The following is a 22,920-nucleotide window of genomic DNA, read 5'->3' on the forward strand; positions in this document are numbered from 1 at the left end:
GGGGGGGGTGTGGTTTGGGTGGGTTGGGGGGTGGGGGATTCTAAACAGAGTTTTAGAACAACAAACCAAGCCATACTAAACACAGAAGGGGACTAGCTGATAATCTTTTGAATGGCCATGATGCAGCTTAATATGAATTCAGTATAAGTGGAGCGTTCTTTTGATTTAAAAGATTTTCCGTAGACGCATAATGTGCTAGTTCTGCTAAACTTGTGTATATGGTGCTAGTTATGCTTCTGAAGTCTCTTGTTAATAGTATAACTGTATCTGTCATTTCAGGATGATACTGCATTTGAGAAACAGAGTGCCCTATTTGCTTTGGCGATTTCAGACATTGTACTAATAAACATGTGAGTTCTGAAGTTTGTTGCTTACATGTTTCTGTTGGATAGAGACCTCCTAGTTTTATGCCTATGGTGAACTTTTTTTACAATTGATATCATTGATCATTGTAAGGATGCTTTTAGGTGGTGCCATGATATTGGTCGGGAACAAGCTGCCAACAAACCTCTTCTTAAAACGGTGTTTCAGGTATATGTATACATTTTATTTTTGTTTTGGTCTGGTTCAGCAGTGTATGATTGGTCACTATCTATGATGATCTTGTATCCTTTACTCCTCTATTTCAATTTGTAGGTCATGATGAGGTTATTTAGCCCTCGCAAGACAACACTGCTGTTTGTTATTCGTGACAAAACAAGGGTTCGTTACCAGATAATTAGATTTTTATCAGAAGATATTTGTTAAGCACTTTGTGCGCTGAACATCAAATGCACCTTGCAGTTCCTATTTAATGTTTAACCTGTTTGTTATTCTTCTACAGACTCCACTCGAGCATTTAGAGCCGATTCTAAGGGAAGATATTCAAAGGGTACCCTTCTATGCTATTTTCTTATGATGTAGTGGTGCTGCGGAAGTTTCTGCTGTTTCTAACTGAGTGTTAAATTTTCTGTAGATATGGAATAATGTTTCTAAGCCCCCAGCCCATAAGGATACTCCTCTCTGTGAATTTTTCAATGTGAGTCGTCAGTTTTCCTAAAGTAAGTCTAGATTATTTTTAAAATATGCAGTACTTTGATGTGTATACATACTTTCATTTGAAGGTCGAGGTCACTGCTTTGGCCAGTTATGAGGAAAAGGAAGAGCAGTTCAAAGAGCAGGTAACTCCTCAAATACAATTAGTAATTTATGCTTTCCTAGTTTATTGTGCCATTTACTACTATTGCTGGGACTTTGGAGCAAGAGCATTAGTGCTTATGAATAAAAAGTATTGGGGTGAAGTTATGACCACAGACTACGTGTGCTGCGTGGAACTTCTGGGTGGAAGTTGTAACATTTATTTTCTCTAATGCAGGTTGCACAATTGCGGCAGCGATTTTTCCATTCTATTGCTCCGGGAGGGCTTGCTGGAGACAGACGAGGTGTCGTCCCTGCGTCTGGATTTTCCTTTAGTGCCCAGCAGATATGGAAAGTTATTAGAGAGAATAAAGATCTAGACCTTCCAGCTCACAAGGTTTTCATTTCACACTTCTCTTTGTTATAGATAAAGAAGAGTGTTCTTCTTAGGCATAATTATGTCATCTTTTCCTATTATTTAGGTAATGGTTGCTACTGTTCGATGTGAAGAGATTGCCAATGATAAGCTCAGCCGTTTGACCTCAGATGAGGTAGTGGAAAACATCCATCTGCTTTGTGGTGTTTTATGTGATCCAATTGATAAGCTTTCAAATTTCATGCTTTGGAGATGTGCTGTAGGGCTGGCTAGCGCTAAACGAAGCTGTTCAAACTGGGCCAGTATCAGGCTTTGGCAAAAAACTCAGTTCAATTTTAGAGACCTATCTTTCAGAGTAAGATGATATCTCCTTCTTCTCTTTTCTTATTAATGTCACCAAGTCCTCTATTAAAACCTTAGATGAAATCTTAGGGAGTTTGTAGTCTGGGAAGAAACAGGTAAAACATCACTAAGCATAAACTCTCCCTAAAAAAACAGAGCATCACAAGCCTAAAATAAGAAGTATCAAGTTGATTAGAAATTAAAGAGAAGACGAATTTGGGCACCAGAAATTAGGAATAGAATTAATGATGGAGTCGGTGATAGGGTTAGTCCTGGCAAACATGCATATACAGCACACCCTGGTCGCATTTTCATGCATTCAGAACCGAAAATTTCTTAATCATTAAAGGTATGGTTACAGTATAATGCTGGCTTAGACACTTAGGGCCTGCATGATTACACTTCTGTTTCTGGGCCATGTTTCTATTTCAGAAATGAATTTTGGTATTCTGTTTCTGGGTCATATTTCTGGAAAAAAAGGTATGTTTGATAATACTTATGTTATGCACATTAATTTCTGTTTCTGAAACTTCTATAAATTTACAAAAATGTCATTCAATACCCAAAATTTTGGCCGTGGCGGAGGCGGGGGCAGAGGTGGTAGCGGTGGAGGAGGTGGTGCCAGTGGTTGAAGTTGCATGGGGCTTTTGTTTTATTTTTAACATGAAATTACTGCATTACCCATAAAATTAACCACGTGCTCATTAAAGAGCAACCCTCCCCTCCTTATTTCTCCTTTTTGTTTCTGTAACAGAGAGGCTCCAAATTGTAGCTTCTTTTTTTTTTTTCCCTATTTCTCAGCAACTTCTTATGTCCCAGTTCATTCCAGGAACAACAAAAAAAAAACCAGTGGTAACAAACTGATTTCTATTCATTTTTTGTTCCCAGGGAAAACAAAAAAGTCTTATCATGCATGCCCTTACTTGTGGCCAGATTGATCCTTAATTCCTAGTCTATAGGGTCATTAGCAAGTGTTGGTCCCACCTATGCGGGGTCCTCAGAGGGGTGAATTTGGAATCAATCCTAACCTTTGGCAATATTTCTGAGCAAACCACCCTCAAAACTCAAAACATGTTGGGCCTTTGGCATCACCATGAAACTCGTGGATGAAATCTTTTCATTCCTGGGAAAATTGATGGAAATGGAACATATAAGTGGGCTTATTTTAGGGGAACTAAGCTTTGGGTTGCATTCTATACATGCTGGGCGTTTGGTCTAATGGGTTTTTATTGTAATTTAATGAATTTAAAATATAGATAGGAGGATTGAGTATAGTATCTAGGAAAATTTTCTTGTACCTCCCCTAAATTTAAATTTTATATTGTGTAACACCCTCGTTTGCCAATAATATCGAGTACATCCCCCATTTTGAAAGCAAAATTACACTTAAATCCACTATGTTAGAGGAAAAGCATTAAGTGATGATGTGGTGTGGTTACTATATTCTAAATGGCAAGTTTACCCTTGACCTCAAGGGTAAACTTGCTGTTTTACCCTTCCATGTAAAACCCCCAAATCAATCGATTAAAACATTGAGTTGCAGGTTTAGGGCTTCTCTGTTCTACAAGCAACAACCGTGGATAAATATTCCGATTAATATCCGATGACAATGATCACGCGTGGATTGCGATTAACCATCTGCGATGACCCAAAAGACAACGACGATCACCTGAGGTTTAGGGCTTCTCTATTCTGCAAGTTGCTGAAGTTGGATTCTCCCTCTCTCTCTCTCTCTATATATATATATATATATGTGTGTGTGTGTGTGTGTGTGTGTGTGTGTGTGTGTGTGCGTGCGCGTGCGTGTGCGCATGTGCTTGTGTGTGTGTGTGTGATTATTCAAGAAGAAACAAGATTAGCTAAATGTGTGCAACCAGGTTGGTCGATCTCTTCTTCCTCCTGTTCTTCTTTCTTGTTTCCTTACATCTCAGGTACAAGTGTACAACCGTCCTCCTCTCTCCCTTATCCTTCTTCTATTCCTTTAATATTATTCTGGTTTTATTCCGTTCCCCTGCTGCAAATGAACCAGTTGGGCTGAGAGGGATTTGACGATCTCCCTCATCCCTAATTCTTTCTCATATTTGGCATGCTGTTACATAGCCCAAAAGTGATCCTACCTGTACAATCTGGTTTCTGAAACTTGCGTGGATTGTTCGATAATTCCCTGAAACCCCTTATTCCGCCGGGTTATATTTCAGGGAAATTTCCTTTTTTGCTTAAGAGAGAAATTTCTTTAGTTCTCTGATCGTTGGTTCGACTAGGGGTTGCTTGGGGTTTAGAGGTTATAGAATATGAACTTCACCCTAAAATTTGGTTGGAGGTTGTATGATAGAGATCTCTCATTTGCAACTACACCTATTTCTGCTGGTTTTCTTTTCCCTGTCTTGATGTTGAAGAAGACCCATGGTGACAGTATTCTAAATATCACCATAAACCTTCAATGGCTGCTATGGGTGGCAGTAGGGGAAGCACATAAACCTTCAATGGCTGCTTCTTCCTTCGACAGGCCCTTCAGTGGCTGCTCCTACCTTCGATAGACTTATTCAAAGGCTGCTTCTTCTTTCTAGGTTCAATGGTGAGTGTTTTTTAGAGTAAAAGGAGTAAAATGATGGGATGTCTTGCAATTATAGAGGGACATAACAGGGTCAAAAGGATCTTTTCCAGTTCTAAGCTAACGGTGTTATGCATCAAGGGTGCGGTCTATATTATTAGCAAACGAGAGTGTTACACGATATAAAATTAAAATTTAGGGGTGGTACAAGAAAATTTTCCTAGGATTTATTAGTTACTTAAATTGTGGGTCTAGTTAGAGTTCTATTCCTTTCTTTCTAATTGTTATTAAAGACTTAAAAGTGTTTTGGTTGGGCTGGATTAGGTCTCTATGAGCCTTGTTTAAATTGTTTCTTTCTTAATTTGTTTAGTGTTTTAATCAGTTAAGACTACCTCCATATTAAGCTATTGACTGGAGGTGTGTTAGGCCTAGTTTGAGTCTGTTTTTTGAAGTTTTATTTTAGCGTATGTAAGAGATATGACCTTCCTATGAATGAGATCTGCTTTGTTATGGTCTCTGGATTCAAGCGTGTTCACTCTTGTGGGATTCAAGATTGTTTTAAATGCTATTAGATTCAGTAGTGAACCCCGTCGGGTTTCCAGGTTGGGGTTCTGGTGAGATTCCAGCCCTGCAAATCAGGTGGGATTCCTGATTATATCTTCCTTTTCCTCCATGAAATCAAGTTTGTTTCTGACCTTTTCTATCCTGCACATACTAGTTTAGCTATTCTTTTCAGGTTCTATTTTCAAACCTTCTGGTCGAATTTCAGTTTCGTCCTTGAAGTCAACTTCTTCGAAAATTCTATCTTCTGTTTTGATTTTCAAAATCTGATTTCATGTCACTGTTCTGTTTCTAATCCTGATATAAATCCAGTATTTTATTTCAGTTTCTGAATTGTGCATGGTTTTCATTATGGATGTAATCATTCTGAAATGTTTCTTTCAAACTCTGTTCTAATTTCTGAAACTCTGTCCATCGATCATGCTGCTCTTGAGTTTTCCAACTCTCTGTAGCATTCTCTGATATCTTGAGATCCAGCTGTCACAGCTGGATCATACTTTACAGTCTTGTTTGACCTGATAAATTGAGCTATCGATTTGAATTGTGGACCTGTCTATTAATTCTCTTTTGAGTTATTGATTTTCTCCTAAATCGGGTCTTGTTCTTTCCCTATGATCCTGTTGCTACCTGATCTCCTAGGGGATGAATACCAGCCAAGCCTTCCTACTCCTTGCTTAGTTAGCTTGTCTGCCACGTAACTGGCTGATCTTGGCTTTCAACTGAACGAGTAGTTCATTTGAAGAGCCAAGGATTTAATGTCTGATAACGTCAGGGAGCCTTCGTGGCCCTGATGATTCCCATGCTATTATGGTTTCTTGGAGAGACCCTCAACCACAATGTCTATGAAACCTTCTCTTGTCCCAAACCCATGTCTATAGAATGGAATTCTGCTCTAATAGAGCTCCCTGCACCCGTAGATCTAATGATGCTCCCTGCTCCTGTTGGCCCCGGTTCAAATGCTTCTTTAAGATTCTGTTTTTCCTTCTTGAGTGATTTCTAGGTTCCGATGATGTTCTTTGACTAGTTGCATTTGGCTTTCTTCCTGAGTTCCTGAATAATTGCTCTCTGTAGATATGACATGGAGGCTATCTACTTTGATGAAGGTGTAAGAAATGCAAAACGGGAACAGTTGCTGTCAAAGGCATTGCATGTGAGTATACCCTCTTTTTTTTTTTTTGGTAAGCATGTGAGTATATTCAGACTTGTCCTTTTAACTCTTTTTGTAATCATCCGGTTATCTTTTGTATATTCAGAGTAATTGGTTTGGCATTACTGCTTTATTTAGTTGGGAAGTTGCAATATTTAATTTCTTTTCTGTTCCAGATGCTTTGAATTCTTTTAAAGTAGAAATTGTTTCTGTTTGTTTTCGTTTATTATTTCTCTTTGATAGTTTTTCTATCTTGGATGGTGCTTGGTTATCTTGCAACATTCCTTCCTGATTTTCTAATCCAGCACCCGAATGAAATTGAACTTGGACATTCTATTGTGTCAATTATGGCCAAATTGCCATGCACTCTTTAACTCAATTATGCATTTTCTGGTACTTACAAATGTTTCCATAAACAGGGTATGGGGTTCAGCTCTAGATTTTCAATATAGATGGGACACTTAATGTTTTTTTGGATGTTAAATATCAGAGTTTTTTATTTTGCTAAGATGTTAAATATCAGTAATTTTTCAACAAAATGTTTAAAAAAAAAGTGTTGCTGAGATAATGATTTTATGTACAAGCCCCCAGCTAACAGAAGATTCAAGAGGCTATGGAGGCAAATTGATGTAGTTAGTTCTAGTAGTAGCTTTGGTTTTACTACTAAATTTAAAATTCACATCCTGTTACTTGATGATTTATTTTGATTTATTATTTGCTTTCTATGAATTTTATTTAAATGGTTTTCATGGTGTTATCTGAATACAATTCCCTTGGTAATTATACACGGAATAATTCACTGAATTTCCCTACTATTGGAACCTCTATCTATGATATAAAATAGGGTAAAGAAGCCTAAAAGGCAGTGTGGCCCCTATGCCCAGACACAGTAGGGTGAAAAATGACCGCCCCACCCCTCATGGAAGGTGAAAAATTCCATCCCTGTTGATGCTTCTGATAGTACTCCCATTGGTCCATGTGCTGGTGTAGGGGCTACACTGCCTTTTAGGGAACCCTCTCCCTATATAATAACCTATATGGATCTAGATTACATGATTTCAATTTTTAACAATATCTGATGTCAAGTGGAGGATGCTTTTTCTTGTCCATGGAACCAGTCAAGCAAGCTTTGAATGTGTTTGCTCTTTGTAATCGTTCAGTCAAGAGATAGAAAGCCCTGTGATGGAATATGCTATATTAGGACTGGTTAGAGATGGGACTGGCTTACTCATTTCTCAGACAATGAGTAAGAAATCAATTTATATACAATTCATTGTATGATGTTTTCCTTCTAAAATGCTGGTGCTTGTAAATGAGGTGCTCTACAAAGTCATGATGATACACATAGAGGTCAACTTATTACATAGGATCTTATCGTTTCCAATAGAACTAAAGTGACATGTCTTTTCCATTTCCATTCTGGAGCTCTTGCATATTTCCACATCCCTTAACAACTCACAAAGCCTCTCTACTTAGGATATTTGGCTATTTCTTTTATGGGCAAGAGATTGCTACGCACTTGTGCAGCCATTGAACCAGCATAGAGACCAATGCCATGCAGAGGCATCTTCAGCTCTTTTGGGGGGGGGGGGGGGCACAGTCTTTTTGCCCCCTCTTGTGTCTAGGCGTAGAGACATGCAAGCGGGTAGCATTCTTTTTCCCCACTTTTATTTAATAAATGTGCTGCATATGCAGCAATCTCATTTGGTTAGATGAAGAAGGGGAATCTCATTATAGAATATTTCGACATCAAGGCCTCTTGCTTGTGTTCTTGATCACAATAGGATTTGAAGTATTATGGCAGGTAGTTCAGGTCTTTTAGCATGTTGTGTTTGTAACAATTGAATTGTGGGAGATTGGTTCAGCTTGTCTAGAACAAGGTCTAAAATCTTGTTTTGTTTCGGTATCTCGGTGGGTTTATGACCACCGAAATACCGAAATTTCGGCAAGATTTCGGCCGAAACAATTTTTTTTTTTGTTTCGGTTTCGGTTGGCTGTTTCAGTGGTCAAACGGTGGTATTTTGACCTGAAACTCGGGGGATAGCCTATTTTAAGGTTAATAAACATGCTAAGAACATAAAAATACAAAAATATTAGAACATGATATTGTTTTAGAGTTGTACCTTTGTTTGGCATCAACCGTCGAACTGTTCTAGAAATTGTACAGACTTCATTGCTAGAACAAGATGTAATATGATAGTAAAACAAATAATTAATACATTTAATCCATGATCAAACATACATCAACATTAATTAGCTAATATTTAGAGTATTAGAGTAGTATACTATGCGACTCCCTAATCCACAAGTCCCAACCAAAGTCAAACACTGAGCATGTAACTTACATAACAGTACAAGTGTACAACAGTAATCATAATGACTATGTAGTATCTACTATCTACTGGAAAGAACTATGACAACCTGGCTGGATTCCACGCTTAGTATGAAAGAAATGACATGCATTTTCCTCTGACTGCGCCACAAATGCATGCCACATCATAGTCTAAGAGAATAATCGAACGTAGTCCACAGCTGCTAAAAATACTGAGTCATCTACATACTGAAGGTAACCTATCTGAGGGTACGTATCATGACCATAGTATGAAGAAGAACCCGCCATTGAGTTGCTGTCAACTGATGGATCCGGCAATGTGTACGGGTTGGCGGGGACCGCTGGGTATGAGGATAAAGTGTCCACAAAGCCACTACCATGCGACTGGGTCTGGGAGCCATAGTCAGAACTACTACTAGGAATGGATGAACCAGATGTGTGTCCCATCCCAGTGAATTGATCATAAGGTCCATGATAATGCGACCAGGTGCTCCCTCTAGTAAATGATGTGACATGCCATTGCCCACTCCCTCTACTCTCACCGTTCGGATGACTATCCACTCCACTCGAACTCATTCCACCAATAGAAATAGATAGACTATCAATGTCCATACAATCTCGTTGCCCTTCACCGAATCGATGACGAGGCCCTGTACTGTAACCTGAACTCCTCCCTCCACCTGATGGACATGCACCATGATGAGAATCTTGTGTGGTATACTGAAACTGACTCTCCCTAGTGAATCGCATCGACTCCGACTGTGGATCGGCCTGCTCATACTGCTCTCGAACTCCTTCAAATCTATCACCACCACCTCCCCCATCACCACCATCACCATCACCATCATCATTGTCATCACCAACACTATCGCCAACATCATCACCCTCTTCATCACCTCCTCCATCTCCATCTCCATCTCCATCTCCATCTCCATCACCATCACCATAGGTCTATGTCTGAGTTTGGGTGTGGGTACGACCACCCGATGAAATGGACCAATCATCTTCGTCGTCATCATCATCATCATCCCTACCAGGTGCAGGCTCGAATGGTCGAGGGGTTCGTGAATGTATCCTTCTATCCGATGCCATATAATCATCAACATCGACCGCCATCTCTCGCACTAGATATGGGCCTGGCCTGGCCTACCTACCGACTGATCCATCAATGGCTCCCCTCTATCCCTCACCCAATCCACTAGGGGATCCTCATCATCTAAGTCGATCTGGAAAATATAAGCCAGCTCGATTTGGCCCCTATCATTATCCTGATCCATGCATATGTGCTGCATTCTCAGTCTCATATTATAATGCACATACACCAAGTCATTCAGACGTTGTGAACCCAATCGATTCCACCTCTTCGAATGGATGAGTGAAAATGTGCTTCAATTTCTCACAACCAGATGCAGAACATGTTTGGGAGAGTACTTTGATGGCAGTATTCCTCAATTCTGGAGATGAACCCCCATACAACACCCACTATTTAGCTGCATTATAAGTTACAACAAGTGTACAAGATTATTTATGTTCCAAAACACTTAACACTTGTATAAGTAGCATACTAAAATTTGGATTTCATACCAGGATCAATATTCGTATGACCCGCATCTGTGGCGGGAGACCCGAAGCTGCCTAATGCATCGCTAAATTCTTTCGTCTGTAACAAATTTACAAATAGGACCCTAGTTATCAACCATTGTACTGAAATTTAGATTCTTATAGTATAATAGTAATAGTAGTACAAAACTAACCTCAGTATTAGCTTTGGCTTGTAGATCGGGGTTTGACTGTAACTTGGCAACCACCTGCTTCACTGCTTCTAGAAGATCCGGATCCAATGAAAGTTTCTTGCTGTACTGATACCTAGGGTTTAAATAGTATGATGAAATGTGACAACACATATTATTGTCAATGTGAACATTAATGCATTTTTATATCACATAAAAGAATGTATTCAGCCTTGCTTACTAGCCTTATGCAACGGATGCGAAAGCTGGTGCTCCCAACGGTCTTCTATTATTTCCACAAATTTCCTACTTCCACGTGGGTTGGCAGCATAGACATTTTCCTTCATCATTGCAATAACAACCCACAGGCTTGGCAAGATGGGTTTGAAAGCATAATCCACCAACTTCAACACGCCAACAATTGGTGCCAAGATTTTAATCACTTTACCCAATTGTGTCCAAAACTCCTCTGATGAAATGGTTGCCTGTGCCTCCCTACCACCAGCTGATCCTGCTTCCTTCCAACCAAACCACTCCTTAGATGCGAACATGGATCGAAGACCAACTTTCTTAGATTCAAAAATCTGGAGTGTGGGCCTGACTAAGTCACCCCCGCACTTCTCCCTCAATAGTTTCAATGAAAACCCATGATTATAGACAAATGTGCTCACTTGCCTAGCCCTTTCAACCACAGTCTGCACAATTTTAAGTTTCCCCATGTCCTTTAACATTAGGTCAATGCAGTGTGCTACACAAGGAGTCCAAAAGAGTTGGAATCTAGGGTTGTTCATCATTTTAATTCCGACTTTCTTGTAGTTACTTCCATTGTCAGTCACAATCTGAACAACATTTTGTATCCCAACTTCTCCCACAACATTCTTCTAGAGCTTGTAAATGTATTTTGCATCCTTTCTTTCCTTGGATGTATCAATAGACTTCAAGAAAATGGTTCTACCATCACAATAAACCATAAAATTGATGATGGACTTTCTCGTGGGCCCTGTCCAACCATCACACATTATGATTACCCCATAGCTCTTTCACATAACTTTTAACTCATCAATATATGCTTTCAAGTTAGCCTTCTCCTTAGGAAAATATACATACATCACCTCATATGCAGTTAGCCCCTTTATCCCTGGGCCGGTCTAAGCCACAACATCAAGCATCGGCTGGTAATAAGGACCTGTGGTGGCGTTTGTTGAGATGCTATGAAATAACATCCACTTAGACACTGCCTCCCCACCTCCCCAACATAAGCCTTCATGTCTCCCCACATCCCCTTTATCTTATGCTGCTTACTACCCTTTTTCTTGAACGCGTAGGGATCCTATTGTCGAACGGGGTTCACACGAGGTGGAACCACTAGAGCTGGAGCTGGAGGTGGGGCTGCCCTTGTACTCTGTGATCTCCTAAAGGGAAAAGGGATCTATGAAGATCCACTACCTCCTGCTCTAGATGGACCAGCCCTTCCATGTCTACGCCTTTCCATATCCTCATGAAGACTCTGTCGGCTCAATGCTTGCACCTGTCGCCAATCTTTAGCCTCTTGCTCTCTATGTCATCAGGCACATACACCGGGTCATCGCTGTCTTCATCATTATATCGATGCATGGGAGCATGTAGTGCCACCTCAAACTCTATCCTCGTCTTCTCTTTTGCCGCTTTTCTCTTATTCCCCCCTTCATGTCTTCAGCTATGGCCTTGGCAATATGATTAGGCACTTCTTTGCATCTAGCCACATCTGAGGAATTTTCAACCAAATGTTGCTTAAGTCTTGTGGCCCCACCACCCATAAACCTCTTATGACAATAGTTGAATTTTGTATGCCTCTTGTCACCATTAACCGGCTCTCCATGTCCATGCAATCTCTCCACTATCACAACTAAATATGTCTCCCACCTCCTCTCCCTCTTCTCTCGCCTTCCTTTTCGCCTCCTCTAGCCATTTTATGTCACCTTGATGTTGATGCATAGAAAAAAGAATATCATTATTAACTTACAAGTATATGGTAGCTGCTTATATTTTATTCTTACATAAAATTATTTTTTAATCCATTTTAGAAAATATTTTAATGACATAATACGACAAAATCAAAGATGTTATAACATAACAAGCATATAGAACGCTCCAAAACACTATAATATTAATCTCCTATTTTTATTTTATTTTTAAAATCAAAACAGAAAATTTTCCCTATTTTTAAAATTATTTTTCAATTATTAATCTATTTTTTGAAAATGAAAATAAATAAATACCGGCTGGAAAAATATTTCACTCCGATGGAGTTATAGAACAGCCATTGGTGACTAACATATATATAGTTGACAACCATCAAAGCAATATTTAGCATAAAAAGTAACAATTTATGTTAATAGAAAATGAATTTTTAAACCAGAAAAATAAAAAAAATATTTATATACCAAAAAAAAAAAATTCTACTCCGTGAGGTCATAGATCGGCCTCTAATGTCTAACATATAAAAAATCTGCAAGCATCCAACAAGTATTTATGTACTATTTCAAAAAAAAAAAAAATTGGTTTCAGAGAAAGAACTTTACCTTCCTTAGGCTTTGAATGTATAGATCTTCTTTTAGGAGTCTAATGGAAGTAGAAGTGATGCGGATTCGAGGGATTGGATCGCTTAGGGCCCACTAAATAACCAAACAGTTCACTCTAGACAAACCAGGGGCAATATTGTAATTTTTGGTACAATTTAGGAGCTTTATAGAGTAAAATAATTAACTAAGGACTTATCAGGAATTAATCCCAAAGAGAAGGATCAATTCTGGAAATAAAAATAGTAGTGGGGTTAAACAGAAATAAAACCCAAGAATGAAGGGTAATTCTGCAAACTAGTAAAGAGGGGGGTGTATTAATAAAGAACTTAAAGTTAGAGGGCTGTTATAAAGAACTTAAAGTTAGAGGGCTTATCTATAATAACATCAATTGCTTATTTAAAACCCAGAGGAGAACCTTTCTTCTTCTTCTCGATGGAACACCAGGCTAAGGCAGTAGACCAGCAAGGCTTCGATGCAGAGAACTCCTTCAAATCTTGTCGACTGGCCATGAAACTTCAGGCGTAGGCTGAGCATCCAGTGCTTTCTTGAATCCAACAGGCAGGTGTCACAAAAACAGCACACAAAGGGATCGGTTGCACCTGCAACTCAGATCAGGCGGCAGGTTTGGGTCAGCTTAGTTGTAGGTCTTGTTCCCCACCATTGGAAAGACCTTTGAGGCTGAAACTCTGGGGTTCAGGTTGCCTAGGAGAGAGGTTCTCACGCCCTAAGTCTCAGGCTCATCTGAGGGGGTATCTAGGGAGATCGATCTTCTAACTAGGGCTGCAACTGTCACCCAGAAAACAGAGTACCAGAAACTTCAACAGTAGGAAGTAAGAAAGGGTTGGGAAGAAGAAGAAGAAGATAAAAGGGGAAAGAGAAAATTTCAGAAAGAGTTAGGGAGGGGAGAACAACTCACGGCAGTCATGGTTTCATACCAAAATTTGTATTCTTCAAGTCTAAAAAAACTGAACTTCTCCATTGTTTACATGTCCAATATAGAGGAAAAAAATCAAAAAAATTAATGGCAACTAACTTAAAATAGAAACTAATCTAAAATTAGAAACTAACTAATTTCAAAGAAATTGTTTCTAAAACAAAAGAAAATCAAATCAAAAATTTTTCTTTCCTAAGTCCATCGTGCAACTGCATTAAGGAGTCTAATGGAAGTCAAAGTGATGCAGATGCACGATGGATTTAGGAAAAAAAAATCTTTTTGATTTAATTTTCTTTTGTTTTAGAAACAATTGATTTGAAATTAGTTAGTTTCTAATTTTAGATTAGTTTCCATTTTAAGTTAGTTGCCATTAATTTTTGATTTTTTTCTTTATATTGGACATGTAAACGATGAAGAAGTTCAGTTTTAGATTTTGAATAATTGAATGAAGTTGAAGAATTTGGGTTTGAATCCATTACTGCCGATCCCTCTTCCTCCCTCTCTGAAATCTGTTAATATCTTCTTTTTCCCTTCTCCTATTTCCTCTCTATTATTCTCTGGTTTTTTTCCTTACCTTGTTCTGCACAACAGTTGCAGCCCTAGTTTAGAGGATCGATCTCTTTCTCCTTTAAGCTATTTGGGCTGAGTCTTTGGTAGAGAGTTCCCTACCAGTAGGCAACACAAACCCAAGAGAAACCCTTTCAAAACTTGGTTTTTGTGGTGATAAATCAAACCCAGACCGAGATCTTAGTTTTTTCCATTGTCAGCTCCAGTTGTAGACTCAAAACACATTAGATCTGGGCCATCGAGATTTTCTGGTGCTGGATTTATGGAAGACCTGATGCTGCGACCCTTTGCTGGAAGTTTCAGGCCAAACTGAGGCCTACTAAAGAAGCTCTCTCAATCTGAGGTTGTCCCAATGTCCGTTGGTTCTGTACGTTGCTGAAGGTTGAAGACAACCTTCAAAAAGTGAGATTTTCCCCTTTTAAATTGATTGTTTCCAATACTGCCCCTTTCTTCTTCCATTATCTTCTATAGTTCCTATCTTTATTTCTAATTCCAAAATACCCCTCCCTCATCACATGTTATTCCTTGTTTGCCATTTACTAGCTTGGTGTCTTATAATTACAATTCTGCCACTCTTTGTTAGAACATCAAATTAATTCCAGAACTGGGTTTTCTTTGGGATTAATTCCAGATATGTCCTCATTCAGCTATTTCACTCAAAAGGGGGTTTTAAGTTGTGCCTTAAATTACATTACTGCCACTGGTTTGTTTAAATTAAATTATTTGTTGATTGTGGGTCCATAAGCGATCCGAATCCCTCGGATCCGCATCAAGTGGTATCAGAGCAAAATTTCCTGCACTTTCCTAACCATGACAGGTAACGTTACCAATGCTGAGTTGAACAAATTGTATCGCGAGTTAGCCGAGAACCAACAGAATACTGATGTTAGGCTTGAGAGGACTGAAGCCAAGTTTGACAAGTTTATGGAAGAGATGACTGCCTTTATGAAGAGGTCCGACAAGCGAGCTGAAGAAGGATCCTCTACATTACCTCCTTAGCTCAACACTTTACGGATCGAAAATACACCTCAGAGGCAGCAACTTGATCCAATTGTTCCACAAGATGTTACCCGGCAATTTTCTGACAGAGATTATGGCATCAAAGTTGAGGTTCCCGAGTTCAGTGGTGAAAAGGGACCTGAAGAATTTCTTGACTGGCTTACCAAAGTGGAGAGAATTTTTGCGTATGAGTCTCATCCAGACGTGATGAATTTTTAAGATTTGTTTTCTCTAGTACTAGAAATTTCAGATTTAGTTTATTCCAGATTTGGTTTTTAGTACTGGTAGTATCTCAAATCACCCAAGCTTTCAAGTTCAAGCATTGAAGTTCAAGTAGGTAGGCTCCCTCAGTAGTCTTCTCTCCCCGCTCTCATTCCCTCTTTTGACTATCCTTTCTTTCTTAATTTAGGATTTTAATTTCAGTCGTTACATTATTGCTATCCCTTTCCCCCAAGGTTCATGGCTAATGTATGTGTTGGCTTTGCCCCTCCTAGCCATAGAACCATCAATTTATTGCTTTTATTTTAATTGTCTCCCTCTCCCTAAAGCCAAGTAGAGTAACCCTTGTAAGAGTGACTCTCTGGTCAAGTAGGGAAGCTCATATTATGATGCATCCCTCGGGCTAAGTAGAGAAATCTACTTGTGAGTCTCTCTCTAGCTTTCTCCCCTTTCTTTTACTTTATTTTTATTTCAGCATTTTTTTCCTTTATTTTTTTTAATTGCGTGGGTTGTTTATTTTCATTTATTTATTTATTTAATTTTAATTGCGTGGCTTGTGTCTTTAACTTCTTAGATGACGAATGGTTAGGACGTTATTTTAGATACATATGTTTAGGACGGTAGTTAGAATTAGATCACAACCATTAATAGGTTCACTTTCGCATTATTAAAAGAAAAAAAATAAATAAAGTGGCTACTCTCCCTGAGTTCGACCCGTAACTACACTGATCCGTACGCTTGCGGTTACATTTAATCTCAAACAGGCATTTGTGTGGGATGTGAAACATAAAGAAAAGGGAGAAAACTCTCTCAATGGAGGAAAACAGGGCATTATCAAAAAAAAGTGGTGTAGTTCAAACGAATAAAAAAAGACTTGTTATTTATATAAGAGAGGTAGCTATATTCTAAAGCTAACAATAGAGAATAATCTTTATCAAAGAGAGGCAATGTGAGGGGGAAAAAAAACTGTCCAATGGATGTTACATTTTTTCTCCTTGGGTTTGGAGATAAATAGTATCCATCCTCCCACATTGAATGTTAATATAATATGATGCTATTTCATTTAATGGACACATCAAAAGATTTTTTAGGGGGAGGATATTTTTTGGAGATAAACAGTATCCATCCTCCAAGATTGTTGTTGTTGTTGTATATTTTTACTAGCTATCTGAACTAAAAATAACATTTTGAAAGGAAAAAGATATGAATTGTTGCTCACTAACATACATGGATCTTTAGATTATGTGAGGAGCCAAAAATATGCTTCCACATGGCCCCACCAAAATGCTGAGTATGAGAGCCAGGAACTGTCTCTCCCCTCCTTGTGGATCAGGGAGAAGATAACACAGAATAGGGAAATTCACCACTAATGTATTACGCTTTACACTGCCAATTTGACATAATTACTAGTGAAGATTTTAAGAAATTGTTACAACTGGAGGATGAAAACAGCACCCTGTTGAGGAAAACCTATCCCAATCTGCCGAAGGCAGGAACCTACTTGATCATATATGTGATTTTTTAAAATACTTTTCTTCCTTCCTACAAGCTCCCAACCTACTGCAAGGCTTTAACTAATTTCAAGTCTGACCATGAGCTCTATAACTCACGGTATTTTTTTTGGATGAATAAAGAAATTTATTACCAAAAGAGAGAAGAAAATATAAGGGGAAAAGAGGGGGGGAGAAGGCTTAAGCCAACCGATCATATGTGGTATTCGCCAATATCTTGGCCATCTGACCAAGGAGCATCACGTTGGCTTTGAAGCAGCCGCATGGTACTGGCATTTTGTAGACGTGGTTCGGTTATTCCCATTTGTCTCTATTTCGCAGAAGCAATGTCTCCTTGCATAATAGGGATTCCAAACATTCATGATCTGTCTGTGTATGAGATAGATGAGTTGGATTCCTTATGCTTCGGTCTATTAGTAAACCATCTCTCCAGGGATTGTGAAGAATCTTCCACTAGAAAGAGTCTTTTTATTGCTTCGACTCATATTCCCAAAAAAGTGGATCCCGCTGTAATAGGTCCGAAGAAATTCAATAGATGCATTCAGATACGAAGGCTTCTTATTCCACAACAGGAGAGGCCAACCCCAAAGGGAGCGAAATGATACAGCATCAAAAAGCTAAAAGCACCAACAGCCAAAGAAAGCCTACGGGAAACCAGCAGCCAGGGGTGGGGGGGAACAGGAACCAGGGTAAGAGGGGAGGCAGCGGGGGGAGAGGGGGGGCTCAAGTATGGGGGATGGTGTCAATGAGAAGGTTCCATTAAATTGCCATGCGTCTATCTATCTAACATTCTTGCTGTAACATTTTTGTTTCTTCCATTCAGTCTTTGCTGTAACATTTTTGTTTCTTCCCTTCAGTCTTCTTGTTTGGGAACTTCCACGGTTGCATCTTCCTATATGTAGTGCTTTGGTCTGGGAAGGAGAACGCCTTGTATGCTTTCCTTGATCATATTCACACACAGTAAATTCAGTAAAGAATCAATTCGGCAAGAGTTCATCACTTTCCTTGGATTTTCTGAAATGGGCATCTTAGTCGTTATTATAGAAATGTAGATTATAAACTGAAAAATCATTAAATTAGTCACTTCAAACTGAGACACAAATTCCATTTTTGCTTGCATTCATTCCAGATTTTTTTTTTCTTTTTTTGATCTTCTTAATATTCATGTTGTTTGTATATTTTTCAGTTTGTTCATCCTGATTACCAAACCATGTTGGGACATCTGCGTTCTAAATATCTCAATAATTTCAAGAATGGACTGGAACAGTCACTAAATAGAGGACAAGGATTCTCTGCATCTGTTCGTATTTGCACTCAGTCCTGTATGCGTGAGTTTGATGAAGGATGTGCAGGTGAGCTTAATTAATTTTATCTTTGCTACTAGAAGGTCCTTTAATATTATAGGATTTACCCCTGAGGTGAACTGTATTGAATTCAGCCATTGACCCCAACGACATTGGCAGAAGAGAGTGGGTTCAGACGATAAAGGACAACGCACCATACTTGCTGACCTAGTTTCAGTCCGAGACAATCGAGGAACACATGCAAAACCTAGTGTTTCATTATTTCCTTTCCTTCCCTCTTCTTGTCAACACAACCCACATGTGGCCCCCACCCTCTCAAGTCTCAAGTTTCCCGCCCCTTTTTATCCGTCAAACAAAAGGGGCCTTAAAGATTGAAGAAGGACCTCTTTGTGGTCTTCATTGACCTAGAAAAAGCTTATGACAGAGTTCCTAGAGAGTTAATCTAGCAAGTACTAGAGAGGAGAAGTGTTTCAAGTAAATATGTGAACATAATTGAAGATATGTATGATAGTGTGGTGACTAGTGTAAGGACTGTGTGGGTGGGGGGTTAAGGTAGTGAATTCCCAGTTACAATTGGGTTACATTAAGGATCAGTTTTAAGCCCTTATTTGTTTGTGCATATCATCATAATTGTCAAGGTGTTGCCTAGGCATACATGCGCCTTGGTCGACTTGGACACCTCGGTTGCCTTGTTGGTGTTGCCTAGATGTCGTAACATTTATGCTTATCATGTATGATTTAACCAGATTCATACAATATGAGGTTCCTTGATGTGTGCTTTTTGTTGATGGTGTTGTTTAGGTGGATGAGACAAAAGTAGGGATTAACACCAAGTTGGAGTTATGGAGACCAACCTTGAAATAATAGGATTTAAGTTAAGTAGAGCGAGTATGGAGTATTTGGTGTGTAATTTTAGTTACACTAGGACCGATAATGAGGTGATGAAAATTGTTGAGAGGGAGATTCCATTAAGTGATTATCTTAGGTATCTGGGCTCAGTCATAAATAAAGAAGGTGACATATACGATGACGTTTCATAGATAATAAAATAGGAAGCGGAGACTTGCATCCGAAGTGCTGTGTGATCGACATTATTCCTTCAAAACTTAAAAGGAAAATTTTATAGGACAATCATATGACTGGCTATGATGTATGCTTCAAAAAAAAAAATATTTCCCATGCATTTTTAATGCAATCCTGGTCCCAAAACATTTAAATTTAGATCGTTATTGGCCCACAGGTTACAATTACAACTTTAAAGGAGCAGTGGCAATTTCACAAACTCTTAGAACAGCTTAGGATCCCTTTGGTATGGAAAATGGAATCAAGGATTTACAGGTAAATAAACTTCAAGAGGGGAGGATGAAATTGGAATTTTAGAAAAGAATGGAATAAGATAAAACACATTTTAGAAAGAGAAGGATTTTGTGTAATCTTCACAGAAGCTGGCCTTAGTTGCAATTATTAAGAAAACCCTCTTCAAACTTTGATATGATCAGTAGCAGCAGTAAACCAGGTGGCTTTTGAGTGATAGATCTCACTCGGTTTAACTCCTTTCAACTTGAAATTTTACGAGGAGATTATTAACTCCCAACACTCCGAAGAGCAACCAACAACAGACCCAAACAGAAGGTATTATTTTATTAACAAATGATTGAAGCAAATATGAGCGGAGCTTCAGAAACCAGATCTGGAACTCTGGTCAGAACTCTCAACTTAAAGAAGATTTCAGTCCCAAGTTCTACGGGATAAGTCACCCTAGTGTAAAGGTATGCCTCCGAAAATTTTACACTAAAGAAGTATGGAGGGAGATATAGTTCTCTCGATGGTTTCGAATTATCGCTAGAACAGGATACCACCCACCAGTATAAGGAAAAGAAGCAATAGAAACAAAAGAACAGAAAAAAGAACGAAAAGAATAAGGAATGAAAAGGAAGACCAAAGAAAGAGTGTATTAAGAGATCAGACCTATGAAAGAGCAAATTTTAGAGTCGAAAGGAGGAAGACCTAGCTGCACAGAAACAGCCGAGCAGCATACGAATCTCAAGTCTGAATTCCAATAGCACGGTACATGTATATAAATAAAAGAAGAAATCCAACATGAAAAGAAACCTATTCTAATTTTCAAAATCAGAACAATTAGGAAACTAAATCCTATTAGCTATCTACTACTTAACCAACCCAAATAAAATAAAAGGGAACATGTTAATCCCAAAATAGAAATAAATAAAAATCCTAAAATATCCTACTAGACAAAAGACCCAAATTGAACCCAGTTCATCTCTGTCTGGATTCCCAAACGGGTTCAAATTGGTCCAAGGAACTGTTCCTGAATCAGTTTCTTGATCATTTCCGTGTGTATATTTAGTGTATCTCGTGTCTTTCAGCATCTCTCTGATGTCTTCTTGCTGTCTCTTAAGATCACCCTCCAGCTATTCTAACTGATACTGACACTCGACACCTTGATCATCTTTTTTGGCTCTGGGTCCTGTATCAGCCTATGTCAGGGTTGGATGCAGGATTTCTGAACATAGTTGTCAAGACATCGCCTTAGTCACCTTGTTCGTGTCGCTTTGAGTTTGAACCTCCTCCAATGCCTTGGGTTGCCTAGATGCCAAGACAATTGTACTTCTAGAAATTTAAAAATATTATCTTGGTAGTTCCATCCGGTTTTCCTTTCCTCGAACTCTCGAACACAATACAAAATGCTTCCGTAAGCTGATATTTGTCATGCGTTAGTTTATACACTTGCTCTTGCAGTTATATCTATTCGTGATTTTGTTTTTCTTGCAGATGCTTCTGTAAAGCAGGCTTATTGGGATCCTTCCAAAGTAAGGGAAAAGCTTCGTCGAGATATCGAAGCACATGTAGCATCCGTCCGTACTGCAAAGTTAGCAGAAATAGTAGCCAACTATGAGGTGTTGTACTTCAATATTATTTAAATGGAAGGTTTCTTCATTGACAGGGGAACCATCAGAAACTTTTTGTTCATTCTTCACAATGCCTTAATACACATATCCTTTTGAATTGTAGAACCAACTCATGGAAGCACTCGCCCAACCTGTAGAATCTCTATTTGACACGGCTGGAAGTGATACCTGGGCATCAATAAGAAAATTTCTTAAGCGTGAGACTGAAACCGCTGTATCAGGGTTTTCAACTGCTGTTGCTGGTTTTGAGTTGGATCAAGCAGCATTTTATAAAATGGTGCAGAATATACGGGACTTTGCAAGAGGTGTGGTGGAGAAGAAAGCAAGAGAAGAAGCTGGGAAAGTTCTGATTCGTATGAAGGATAGGTACCGATTAATTTTTTTAAAATCTATTCCTCTAGTTATTTAATTTTTTTGTTTGGTGGTCTCACCATTGAATTGTTTCCAGGTTTTCAACCATCTTCAGTCATGACAATGATTCAATGCCTAGGGTTTGGACTGGGAAGGAAGATATTAAGGCAATAACAAAAGCTGCCCGTGCTGAGGTAATTTTCATTTCTTGGATATGAGTAAAATGTTCAAAATTTGTATAACTATGCGTACATTCTTAACATTTGAGGGTGTTACGAAGATCCTATGATCTTGTTGCAGTCCCTGAAACTCTTATCTGTAATGGCTGCCATTCGCTTGGATGATAAACCAGACAAGATTGAGGCTACACTTTATTCATCTCTCATGGATGGGACGGTGGCTGTTTCTTCTACACAGGAGAGGGGAATAGGAATCTCTGCAGATCCACTGGCTTCAAGCACATGGGAGGAGGTATTTGCTAGTTTTTTCTTGCATTTAATTGGCTCAAACTTTTGTATCGTCTCTAACAAGTGTATGTAACAGGTTCCTATGAAAAGTACTTTAATTACACCAGTGCAATGTAAGTCTTTGTGGAGACAGTTCAAAGCAGAAACAGAGTATACTGTCACTCAAGCTATATCTGCACAGGTACATAATGGATGTATATGTTGTTTTCTATTCCATTGTTCTTCATATTATTTATTGTCTGAAGAGTACTTTTCCTTTTGCTCCTTTTTTTCTTTCCACATTTGCTTCATTTCCAATGGCTATGAAAGGGCATGTTATCTCCCTATGGATTTATCGATTTTCTTATGAACTCCATCCGTTGAGTTAGTTTCTTATTACCTACTTTATAACTGTAACTCATATGCCGTCTTGAAGGATCTTCTATTGTTATGAAAATTAGTCAATTATTTGTCATTTGAAAGTCCTTACTATAAGTACCGTCTTAAATTGTTCTAAGATATCACACTTGCTTTAACAGCCGTCTATCAGGAAGTAATTCATCAATTTACTTTTCCCTTGTAGAGTTGTAGTTAAAAAATAGTTCAGGTTTTGGAGGTCTTGGTATCATTTCAATGCATTGAACTTCTTTATTTTATATACAGACTTCTGTTGTTGTTAGATAACCTCAAGATTAGGTTTTGGAGATCTTGATATAATGTCAGTGCGTTTTCTGTTTATGTTGTGAAGTGTCATCTACATAATTTTTAGTAAATTCTTTTTCTCGCTAATGCCCTTATTCTTTCTTCTTTATTTTTTTAGTATACATTTACTTTTCAATTTTTGAATCTCAGCAACCATAAAGTTTCCGTTTATATTTTCCCCTTTCTAAATAAAAGCGTGGGTAGTTGACAACTTGCTATCAAAGTTTTTTTTTTTTTTTTT

General features: G+C 38.6%; 1 protein-coding gene across 3 annotated transcripts in view; it reads left to right on the forward strand.

Annotated features, from left to right (window-relative positions):
* LOC122070345 (protein ROOT HAIR DEFECTIVE 3 homolog 2-like) overlaps nucleotides 1–22,920 on the forward strand; it is a 43,445-nt gene that overhangs the window by 14,409 nt on the left and 6,116 nt on the right. For all 3 annotated transcript variants that reach the window (XM_042634483.1, XM_042634480.1, XM_042634481.1), the window contains exons 5-20: nucleotides 280–350; nucleotides 468–531; nucleotides 637–702; nucleotides 824–871; nucleotides 956–1,018; nucleotides 1,104–1,160; nucleotides 1,355–1,513; nucleotides 1,599–1,667; nucleotides 1,756–1,847; nucleotides 6,018–6,096; nucleotides 18,133–18,298; nucleotides 21,044–21,168; nucleotides 21,284–21,546; nucleotides 21,629–21,725; nucleotides 21,832–22,002; nucleotides 22,075–22,179. In XM_042634483.1, coding sequence (XP_042490417.1) covers nucleotides 280–350; nucleotides 468–531; nucleotides 637–702; nucleotides 824–871; nucleotides 956–1,018; nucleotides 1,104–1,160; nucleotides 1,355–1,513; nucleotides 1,599–1,667; nucleotides 1,756–1,847; nucleotides 6,018–6,096; nucleotides 18,133–18,298; nucleotides 21,044–21,168; nucleotides 21,284–21,546; nucleotides 21,629–21,725; nucleotides 21,832–22,002; nucleotides 22,075–22,179 — 1,695 coding nt within the window. The remainder of the gene's footprint in view (nucleotides 1–279; nucleotides 351–467; nucleotides 532–636; nucleotides 703–823; nucleotides 872–955; nucleotides 1,019–1,103; nucleotides 1,161–1,354; nucleotides 1,514–1,598; nucleotides 1,668–1,755; nucleotides 1,848–6,017; nucleotides 6,097–18,132; nucleotides 18,299–21,043; nucleotides 21,169–21,283; nucleotides 21,547–21,628; nucleotides 21,726–21,831; nucleotides 22,003–22,074; nucleotides 22,180–22,920) is intronic.

Source organism: Macadamia integrifolia, unplaced genomic scaffold (assembly GCF_013358625.1).
Source record: "Macadamia integrifolia cultivar HAES 741 unplaced genomic scaffold, SCU_Mint_v3 scaffold891, whole genome shotgun sequence".
NCBI classification, from domain to species: domain Eukaryota; kingdom Viridiplantae; phylum Streptophyta; class Magnoliopsida; order Proteales; family Proteaceae; genus Macadamia; species Macadamia integrifolia.